Below are 11,287 nucleotides of genomic sequence, written 5' to 3' on the forward strand. Positions count from 1 at the left end.
TGACAGCAAGGACAGTTTTGTTCAGATGGGGTTTTCCTCTTGCCAAACCCATAGCTCGAGGCTGAGTATTTGTAAAGCTCCCTACAGAGAGCAGTGGTGCACAGGGGTCTCATCCTGCTCCCTGCACAGCGTGGGTGCTGGGGGCAAGCGGGGAGTGGGGGGTGATTATATTTATTGAGTTTTATTAACTTCCAGCCCTGGGAGGTTCTCACCTCTTCGAGCTAATTCAGCTGCCTGACTCCTGCCGGAGTTACAGTGATTGCCATTAAAAAACTTGACATTTACCTTACAACAGTAATAAAATAATAATGCCTAATTTGGTTTATGAGTGGTATTTGCAGTGTTTCCTGTGCCTGGAGTGGGGGATATTGTGAAGATGGCTGCTATGTTGATCAATTATGTCTGGTTAACAACGCTGCTGTAATTCTTTCCTGTAATCATAACCGTCTTTCAGTAGAGCAGCTCCAAAGTTCTTCTCTGAAGCAGTAATTTTGACAGGAAAAAAAATAAAAATGTTTTCAGTCCAAAACAGATACTTCAGTTTTCAGTGAAGAACAAAAGCTTTAGAGGTGAAACTTTCTGTTGAAAAGAAAAGTGCAGAAATATAAATGCGGTGGCTGCACGTATTTGCTGCACTCAGATTTCCAAAATATTTTAGATGTTTTTGAAGGCTGACTGCGATTGCTTTCCATTAAAAAGTTATTTTTCTCCTCCAAATAACCTTCTGTCTCTCACTTGTCAATACGACTCCCTTCTGCTTTTGGCCTTTCAAATATTAAAGCCCTGAGTATTTGCATTCCTGTGGGCTTGCTGCAGCTTCAGTGGGGACGGGCAGCTCCGGTGCATGCCTGCCCAGGGCCCACAGCACCAGCACCAGACCTGGCCTCACTGTGCCATCCCCATCGCTGCCATTTCTTCCTCTGTTTCTCACCCAGAACAAAACTCAATGCGGATTTTCATCCTTTCGGTGCAGTTTTAATTAGCGCATGATGCTCTCAGGGCTTTTATTAGCACAAAGAGCTCAAAAAAACAGTGCATGCCAGCTCCTCCACACCAGGGAGCCTCCTTCCTGTTCAGACCAGAAACTTAACACTGGAGTACTGAAGCTTGTCTTAGAATGGGTTTATTTCCATGAAGAAATGGGACGATTTCAACAAATGGAAATTGTTTCCATACAAAACTATTTAGTCAGGAAATTCCTGACTAGGCTGACTTTGGGGCAACACAGGAGCTGCACAAAGTGAGTGTGGGGTGCCAGACCCCTCCGTGGGGAGAGCTCAGGCTTCCCACTGTGCTGCTGAAGGGGTGCTCACACATGCACGCACACACACGGATGTTTGTGCACGCCTGTGCATGCAAGCAAATGCACATACCCACATACGCACACCCATGCAACACATGCCCATGCACACACATGCAGGCACACAAACATGAGCACATGCCCACGTACACCCCTGCACCCCTGCTGTGCCCACAGATCCCTGCCCTGCAGGGACCCATGGCCCCAGAGCCCCCGGGAGCCCCCTTGCACAGCCCAGGTGCATCCAGCAGGTCGGTGCAGGGCTGGGAGCAGGAGCAGGAGCAGAGCTTAAAGGAACAACCCTGAAGCCCCAGCTGGGACCCCGGACAGGGCTGATGGACACCAGACAGTGGAGGTGAACGCGGGTGCACCTCCAAAACGGTGCAAATCGCTTGCACCCTGCAAGCTGCAGATGCTCCCTCTCGCCCACCCGTGTGCCCAGCCGCAGCCTCGGGAGCCAGGAGGGCCTCCAGCGTGGTGCAGGGGCTGGGGCAGGCAGCCTGCGGGGGAAAGCTGGCTGCAGCCGTCATCGGAGCCGCAGAAACCCAGCCTTCCCCCTGCATGTGCAGCCCAGAGCCTCTGTAACTCCACCTCGGAGCCGGCTCGTCCTCGCGCGCAGGGAGCAGCCAGCCACGGAGATCATGGGAGGGACGTCGCGGCTCGGCCCCGAGGAGTGCCGCTTTCTGGACGTAAGTTCACGGCGTGCTTCGCCGCGGGGCAGCTCGCGACCCGCTGTTGGCGAGCGCGATAAGTGTCTGATGTGCGTGTAGTCGCCCCTCCGTGAACGGGTAGCAGCCCTCTGGAGATCGCTCTTTTGTAATTAATCAGGCAGAAGCATCCAAGACCCGAAAGAAGACCTGCAGCAGGTACAAGATCTGTGGACTGCTCTTCAGCGTGCTGGTCATTTCTCTGATTCTCATATTTTTCGGTGTCAAATACCTCTGGAACCCAACACCCAGAAAAGTAAGTACGACCTCTCGGGTCCAGCGTCTCAGAGCTCCGCTTTCCCCAGCTGGGGCTCTTCCCCTACTCGCTTCACTTTTAACTACACCCTGAAATCCAGGCAAGTTTGCAGAATGGCTTTGCTTATACCGTCGGTATTTGTGGGAACTTTTTAAAATCCTTGTATTATTCATAACTAGCTTTTACTTTCTCTGGGCTGGCTTTTTTCTCTGTCCCCACATTCCTTCCCTAACTGACAATTAAAGGGTACGGGAGCTGTGCCATGAAGAGTTAAAGTTACTCTATTTCACCGGCAGCAAATTTTATGACAAGTAAGAAAATATTTTCCATTTCATTTCAATTATCTTGCCAGAAACCGGTGGAAAAGTCATTATGCCACCGCATAAAGAGGAGAGAAAGCCAGGACGCAGTGGTGATTGATTGTCATGGATTATATTTCTTACTTTAATGTGTCTGCAATGCGAGGGGACGGTGAGACGGATTAGCTTTTGGAGAGGGAGCTCCTGCTAACTGGATTGTGCTCCTCTATTCCCCGCTCCCAACACGCACGCTGCTAGTCGGGCTCTGCGTGCCCAGGGTCAGTCAGGAGGCCCTGGGGTGCACCTCACTTTGGGATTTTTTGCTGAGTCCCGAGAGCGGCGACAACCCCAAAACCCCCATGCGCATCCCCAGTCCCACAGCGGCATCCCCTCTCTCCTTGCTGCCCCGTGGGCCCTCAGGCGCCAGAAGCTTTGTCTTTTTATCAGCAAGAAGAACAAAATACCGAAAATCAAAGCAATAAAAGCCATATGTGCGGCCAGGCTCCTGCCAAGACGTTTATAAAGTCTCTACTGTTCCTCGAAAAGCACGGTGCGTGCCAACCGGGGGGAGGCTCCTAACCCCAGCCCCAGGCAGCAGCGGTGCGGGGGCGCTGGCCGGACATCAAGGGAACAACGGGGGGTCGGGGCAGAGGGGTGAGGCACAAGGAAACCCCAGCGCTGGCCAAACGCAGCGTGGTTGAAACCAGCAGGGACGGGGCTGTTGTTAGCAAGCGATGAAGGGTAGGGACCACCCAGGGCTCACGAATGGTCATTTACCCTTTCGAAACGAAGCCGTTTAAGGGAAATGTTTCTGGCAGCAAGGAGAGGATGCTCTTGCATCGAAATGACCACGGGGAGTAAGAAAAGTTACTTTCAGGCTCTGCCTGTGCTAGCTTGGCAAGGAAAGAGACGCTGGGGGGAGTCCTGCTCCCAGCAGCCGAAATGCCAGCCCTGGGCTCCCATGACCTCGCCAGTGACTCTGGAGAAGGACGGAGGGGTTTCATTGTTTCTGAAAGCTTTTCTGCGCCAGCCCCGATGGGTGGGCAAGGGAAGGGGCAGGCAGGGCAGCAGTTCCACCAACCGGTCCTTATTCTGCCAGGAAATCAGGATGGGGAGGCTCAACATCACGAACCAAAGGGAATTGAACTCTTTAAAGAACAAAAAGCCCTTTGAGCTCCCTTCAAACATCCAAAGAGAGGAGAAAAAAAAAAAAAAAAAAAAAGTCTTAAAGAATATTTCCTCCAATATTTCCTTGGCCTGGTGCTGCCCTCTGCACAGCAGCATCCCCTTGGCAGTGCTGCCGCGTGCGGAGGCGGCGAGCCTGCTAGCAAGGGGCTCGTCGTGTCCTCGCAGGGGGACATATTTCAAGGACTGGCAAGCAAGAGTAATTTTTAGGCCTATAAACCATCTCTCCAAGCAGCAGGGAGCTAGCCAAGCCCAAATGGGTTAGTTGGCCACAGTGCTGGCACGAATAATTCTTTGTAAATGGAGAGGAACTTGAGAGTAAGGTGCCACCCGGGATCATACCCTCCTATAACTGATTTATGGCACTGTGTGCAGTTTGTCAGTCAAAATGGGCGGCCTTCCAGCCATTTTAGGCTTTGCACTACTTCTTCCATACCATAAAATCTATTGACATATATATATCTTTATAAAAGCCTCCTGCTGACTAACAGGAGATGCTCACGACTGCCAAGGAACATATCATTCTTCAGATTTTTACCAGGGGCAAAGGTACCCCGGTAGTTACTGCATTGCACAGCTGGGTCCTGCACCAAGCCTTCTTCCAGCAGTTGCAAAATGGGGGATGCTGACCCTGAGAAGGGTTTTGCACAGGCCCTTTGCTTCCGCATGCCACTGTTTGATTCAGGAAAGGAGACTCCCGTAAGCCCTCCAGCTCTCGCTGTGCCAGCAGTATCATTTCTGTGCTTCAAACAGCACCTGCCACTACTCATCCTTTAAGGATCGGGCATCCGCAGAGACAGGAGGGCTGCCAGGCTTGCTGAGCACAGTGAGCACCTGCGAGGAGGAGAGGGCTGCTCCCTGCAGCTCCCGGTGGGGACGAGCACACCAGGAAGCAGTCTGCTACACCCTGCAGCTCTTCAGCAGCCCTCAAGGAGGGCTTTGATCCGCAGGCGATCCCCAACCTCCTTGAGGCAGAGGGAAGCACTTCCCAGGGAAAGCAGAGGGCACAGAGCAAGAGCCATGAGATGGGGGTGCGGTGATGGAGCACGCAAGCCAGGGGTACGATGATGGAGTAAGTGAGTAAGGGACAGGGGAAGGCAAAGTCCTTTGGTCAGGGCTTCAATCCAGCCTGTGTTGTAAATGGGTGTGGGATGAGCACCTCCTCCCAGCCTCATGTCTGCCCGCTCCTATTCAGGTGCCCCATTATCCCACGGCCAAGCGTGGATCTGGGTGTTCAAGCTGCAGCCACACACACTTGGCCCCATGCTGCCCTTCTTCCCTGGGAGCTGCCTGTCCTTGCAATATCCAGAAAATTGTCCTGGCTCCCTTTGGGAGCCCGGGTGCGGGGAAGGCCATGAAAACTAGTGGGGGCTCAGCCAGCAGGTTTTTGTCCCTCACAGGTCTATGACGTGGAGCACACCTTCTTCAGCCATGGTGAGAAGAAGAAGATTGTGATGGAGATTGACCCGCTGGCCAGGACAGAGACCTTCAGGAGTGGAAATGGCAGTGAGGAAATCCTGGAGATTCACGACTTCAAGAACGTGAGTGCAGCAGCATTTGTGGTGGGAGCCCTGCCAAGACCCCGGCCCCTTGCTAGAGAGCCCTTGGGGATGCTCAGTGGGACCGGGCCTGGCACCCCACCAGGAGGGGACCCAGCTGGGGCCACATCGGTGCTTAAAAACACAACGTGCTTAATAGCCCAGCTGCAAGAGGAGTGACAGGATCCCTTAGGATGCTGCGGTGTCGCTGGAGCAGGCCCCAGGACGGTTTTGTTCTGCATCAGGGAGAGCAATTCCTATCTGCAGGCTGTCTGGGCACCCTCTCAAAGGAAAGGAGCTGTGTGCCTACGTAAGCTTTCACAAGTATTTAATAGCAGCGTGGTTCAGTTCCAATGAAATACATTTTAAAAGCAAGACCTAGTTATTGGATTTACCCTTGCAAAGGAATGCAATCATCATAAATCTATCCAAATCCAGTACATTTGTCTGTCTGGAGAGCATTAAAACATTGTGACAATGTTGTAGGCTCTCTCTGAAACCTAATTAAAATTTGTAGGGAAATACCCTGTGCAGTGACATATGGCAAAATTTTCATCTAATAGCCTAGCAGGAACTGAGGGCTGAATGTTCATATAACCATAATGGTCAAACACTATTCTGCATATTTTTATTTATGTAACTAGAGCTCATGATAGTAATAAGGAGAAGGGGAGCAAAGTAGAGTTTTATGACTATCCGCCTGAAAATATTTGTAAAAAGCCCAATTCTCCCAAACCATAAAATGCAATATCCCTTAGGAGAACCTGTTAGTACATCTTAGCTCTGCTGCTGAACAGAGTTTGCACAAAAACATCAACAGGAAAAATATGACTAAACTCTGATCCAGCTGCACTCCCTGTAGGATCCTTTTATTTACCCTCCTGCTTTGCCGTGACTGCTTGCCTGCTCTTTGTTTTGATGCTGCAGGGAATAACTGGCATCTTCTTTGTGGGGCTTCAAAAATGCTTCATCAAAACTCAGACTAAAGTCATACCTGAGACTACAGAGGCCAAGATCCCTGAACTCGAGGTACGTGAGTAGAACAGCACGCGGATCTGCCAGGCACCCCGGCAAGGCCAGCGCTCCCCCTGCAGCCCCATCCGCGCCAGCCTGCCTGGAGAATCCGCAATAAAGAAATAACGAGCTGTGATCGCTTCATAAAATTATCTTATTTCAGAGGATTGCTTCTGAAAACAACAAGTCGAAAGAAACGGGATTAGGCAGCCAACAGACAAAAACCTCTCAGCACAATACTGAAGATCAAGAACAATAATCCTGTTGTAGTCAAAAGGTCGCAAGACAGCTCAGGATTAGCAGACACCAAAAAGTCAATCAAATTGTTTTCTCCAAGAGCTGAGCCTCCTGTTCTCAAGCAGAATGAGGCAGAAGTAATGAATTTAAAAGAGCAGCCGCATTGAAGAAATGCAATTTGGGAAAGCGCTTCGCCACTTGCATACAGCCCAGCCGAGCGCTGCCACCACCGTGCTTGCAGAAAGCCCTTCTGCGCCAGGGAGAGCCCCAGCCCTGCTGCAGCAAGGTGCATGCTTTGTGCGTGGCATGGAAAAAGTGTCCGTGGCATGGAAAAAAAAAATAAATCCCTATTTTAGCCCCATTCTGCCAGTGCAGGCTGACGTGCTGGCTCGCTCCCCGGTGCATGGGGCAGGACCTGTTCAGGCCCCCTCACCGAGGCCGTGGTGGTGGCACAGCCCCACCTGCCTGCTCCCAGGATGAAGGCCGATGCCATTCCCCCTCCCCAGGAAGCCACTGTACATGAAATGCCGGCAGAACATGAGTTTAAAACAAAGCGCGTGCAGGAACATTTCCCTGAATCATGACCCAAATTCCGAGACACAGATTCTTTGATTATGCCATAAGAAGCTAATAGATCTTTTCTGCTCCCATCACAAAACGGATATGACTGTTCAATCTTTAGCAGAACATTGCCCCAGGTAGAGAGCTGAGATGTAAAACCCAGTGAGATAAATGTAGATTTAGGAAGTTCCATTTCTTCCAGGGAGCCTGGCTGCCTTTGGAGAAATTGGGAAGCACGTGCTCGGTATCTTCAGCAGCAATCTCTGCTCTCTTCCCTCCCCTGGCTCTCTGCAGTTTTGAGGAGGAAGCACAAAAGGAGGCAAACCCCTCCACATGAATTGGGAAAACATACCGGTGCTGGAGCCCCAGCACTGCCAGCTCTTTTAGGCCACCTTGCCAACGGGACGGCTTTCAGCAAAGATGCTGAAAACGACTCGGAATCGGTCAGGTGTTGCTGGCTCTTGACTAAGACTTCCCAAAGCCATAAGGGAAAATTCTATAAAAGAGAAATGCAGCTCCAGACACCTTCTGGAGAGAAAAATGCCATTTGCCGGCTTGCTCTATGGGCTACCGCCACCAACATCCACCGCGTTGCCTTGGCAGATAGCTCAGCGCAGACCCATCCAATAATCTTTATATATCTCCCTCCCCAAGTGCCTGCCAAAGCACACCATGGAATAACGCACTGGCAGAGACATGTGGTATAAATTACAGAATATGGCCGTGCGAAGAATTTTTGTGAGGAATAAATTAAAGCGTTCGATCACAAAATCAGTAGCAGAAGGAGAGGCAAATTAAGTAGTAAGAGCAAAGCAGAGAGATGTTTTAATCTTTGGTTTTAAATGAGCTGGGGAGCTACAGAAGGCTGTTCCAGATGGTGGGGACTGCAAAGGAGAAGGCTTCTGCAGCACAGTGAGCGGAGCGAGGGGAGAGCAGGGCGGTGCTGGCCAAGTGTGGGCAGCAGGACAAGGCCCATGGCAGGGCTTCTCCACGGGGACCAGCAGGTATTGCACACCCAGCCAGTGAGCACCCTGACCTAGGGGCTGAGGCACACAAATCTAGCTGCTTGGAGGGGAGGGCTGCACTGGGGAACGGAGGAGAAGAGGGGCACAGCGGTGCAGAGAGGGCGTCTCACCACGCCGGGGTGAAATCTCACTCTTCTTCCAGGGAGAAGAAATCACCACCACCTACTTTGAACAGTCCATGGTCTGGGTGCCCGGCGAAAAGCCCATTCAGAACAAGGAATTCCTGAAGAGCTCCAAGATTTTTGACATCTGCAGAAATGTGACCATCTACTGGATCCACCCAACGCCAATAGCAGGTACAAGGAGCCATCTCCTCCCTGAAGTGCCACACAGGTGCCTCAGGACCACCCCCCTGTGTCCCCTTTCTCCCTATCCCTGCTCCAACATGGTGGGAACCCATTTGCTGTAAATCTCAGACATGAGCTCAGTGCTCGCCACAACCATGAGAGAACATGTCCAATGTAATAACAGTGTGGGCTGACATTTCTCTCTGAGAAGAGTTTGTCTGTATCGGCTCCCTGCCGCCCCGCGCTTTGCAGAGTGGCCACCCTCCTCGTAACGAGGCAGAAAACCCCTTTGTACCTGCAAGGAAGGCAGCGCTGCTGGAAACTGGGCCGCCTAAATTCTTGTCACCGCATGAACATCAGAGCAGGAGCAGACATCCGCATCTCAATCACACAACGGGGTTGCCACCTCCAGCTGCTCACCACACATCCCTCGCAGAGGTTGTGGCCTCTGAGATCCACCGCCGTAATTACCCGCTCTCTCTAGCCGGCTTCTATCAGAACGAGCTAGTTTAAAACCCCTACCAAGAAAACTCTGCTCAGCAGAGGCACAGCGCCCCATCCTGGGCGGGTACCAGCCAGCTCATAAGAGCAGGAGGCAACGGAGTTAGATCCGGGTTGCTGGTTGAGCCATTCAGGTCAGGGTACTTTCCTCCTCTTCTTGTGGTACCAAATTTTGGCAGAGATGTTAAAGCCTGCTGTCTTTTGTCCCCCTGCTCCCTGACTATTGACAACAGCACTTGAGCTCTTCCCACAGCTCCTGAGCTGGCCGACCTTGAAGGGGCAGAAGAAGAAGACCCTGAGCTGCTCGTGGACAACCAGAGCTGGCTGGACGGCGGGGGTGAGCAGGAGGTGGAGAAGGGCGCACAGCCTGCACCCAAGCGCCGGGCACGGCAGCTCACCGAGGAGGACCTGCCCGTCAACGACTACGTGAGTGTGGGGAAATGCATGTCGGGGTGTCCTGTTTGTACTCCTGGGGTGCCCACGGACACCCTGGCCATGCTGATGCTGGCTCTTCCCGGCAGACGGAGAACGGGCTGGAGTTCCACCCCCTGTGGGACGAGCGAGGCTACTGCTGCGCCCAGTGCCGCCGCGCCAACCGCTACTGCCGGCGGGTGTGCGAGCCCCTCCTGGGCTACTACCCCTACCCCTACTGCTACCAGGGCGGCAGGGTGATCTGCCGGATCATCATGCCCTGCAACTGGTGGATCGCGCGCATGCTGGGCAGGGTGTAGCACCCAGCACCCGCCTGCCTCCCCGCGAGCCACCCCACTGTGCCCTGATGTAGTTGGCACGCTGGTGGGCACCTGCTCGAGTACCACAAGCACGTGAGCCACCGGCCACTGGCCACGGCACCCTCCCCGAGCAGCCAGCCTGTCCCTCTGCGTCCTGCACGGCTCCCGAGGGGTGGGGAAGGCTGCGCTCGAGCGCGTCGTCGCCACGCTGAGCGGCAAGAGGCAAACAATAAACGTCTTGTATGAGCGATTGCAGAGAAAATGGAAAGTCGTTTAGTCTCAGTCTGTGATGCTTAATGGGTCTGAGAAATGATCTAATTGCTCGGCTGCCTCGTCACGAGCATCTGTAACTCAGGTACTGGGACTGCCAGTGCTTGCCTCGCTGGGAACGTGCTGAGGGCCCTGCCGTGCTCCTGGCAGTGCCGGCAGCTGTTCAGCACACACTGCTGAGGCTCTGGTGCGCTGGGGTGTCTGGCAGTCACTGGTGACAGTTCCCAGGTGCCGCCAGCCCTCAGGGAGCACCAGGCAGTGCAGCAGGGCAGGCAGAGCCCCCTGCACACAGCACCGAAAACAGAGCCAGCGAGGAAACGGGTGGCCAAAGTTGGAGGAAGCCGAGTGCTATCAGCTGTCCCCCATCCCAACCAACAAACAGGCAAAACCCAAGCTGCAGGATGCAAAAAGTAGTCCTTGAAACTGCTGCTGCACTCCCCAGGACACTCAGCCTTCGTGGCCAAAATCCCTAACTTTGTTCCGATTCAAGCCACCCAAAACACTTGCTCCAGCAAAGGAGGATGTGCACCAGCGAGCAGGAGGTGCCAAGAGCTCAGCCCGGGTGCTGCTAGAGGCTGGTGCAGCCCCCCGGGGTCCTTTGTCCCTGCCTGTCCCCAATTCTTGTGCTCTGCTCCCCGTCACGGGGCTGGCCAGCAGCCTGCCACTTATCCAGCCCCGGGCAAACGCACAGCTCAGGAGTGAATTTATTTCCTTCCCTCTGTGTATCAGCAAGGCTGTTAATAGGCTTAGACAAATAACAAGAAAACATCCTCAGGTCCTTTGGCAGCTTGGCTCAGCTCCCCAGAGCCCTTTGCCTTTTTAGCCAAAACGTTTCCAAGGACCTAGGTCGCCCTCCAAACACGGGCCTGATGCACAGGCCAGCCCCACACATCCCCCCCGAAGCCTTCCTGTGGCTCACGGCCCCGGTGCTTGAGCCACATCCTGAGTTTTCTCTCCTCCCTGGGAGCCGACTGCTGCCAAGCGCCTCTGACGTCCTGTGGTCGTCACCGGCCAAAACCCGCCCTGTGCCACCGAGGGAACACACGCTGTGTCCGCCCTGCTCATCGGGAGCGTGTGTGTCGTCCGCGTGGGGCAGGGCACAGAGCTCCTCGCAGGATTTCTGATCGTAAGAGGAGCGCAGGTCACAGGAACGCCCGGGCAGGCAGAAACGAGCTGTGCTGCCTGCTCAGCCGTGCGTGCAGGAGGTGCAGCAGGGCTCCCTGCACTGCCATCCCCGAGGACACCAGCCAGCCTCGGGGACAGCCAGGCATTTGTGACAAGCCCCCCTGTGTGGGGATGTCTCTATTAAAGGCGTTTCTACAGCCCAGCAGCACGAGCAGAGCAGTGTTTCGCATGCACGTCCATGCTTAAATGCA

The 11,287-nt window shown here is 53.6% G+C and overlaps 1 protein-coding gene across 1 annotated transcript; it reads left to right on the top strand.

The window, feature by feature from the left end:
• Window positions 1-1,861: 1,861 nt before the first annotated feature.
• On the top strand, window positions 1,862-9,903 carry TNMD (tenomodulin; the record flags this gene model as incomplete). Its single annotated transcript, XM_084534182.1, is given in 8 exon segments — window positions 1,862-1,879; window positions 1,882-1,989; window positions 2,129-2,263; window positions 5,148-5,288; window positions 6,213-6,314; window positions 8,265-8,418; window positions 9,164-9,336; window positions 9,432-9,903. Coding segments are annotated over 8 exon segments (1,041 nt in total). The 3' UTR covers window positions 9,642-9,903.
• Between the last annotated feature and the right edge of the window lie 1,384 nt (window positions 9,904-11,287).

Source organism: Aythya ferina (genome assembly GCF_964211825.1).
Source record: "Aythya ferina genome assembly, chromosome: 13".
In the NCBI taxonomy this organism is placed as follows: domain Eukaryota; kingdom Metazoa; phylum Chordata; class Aves; order Anseriformes; family Anatidae; genus Aythya; species Aythya ferina.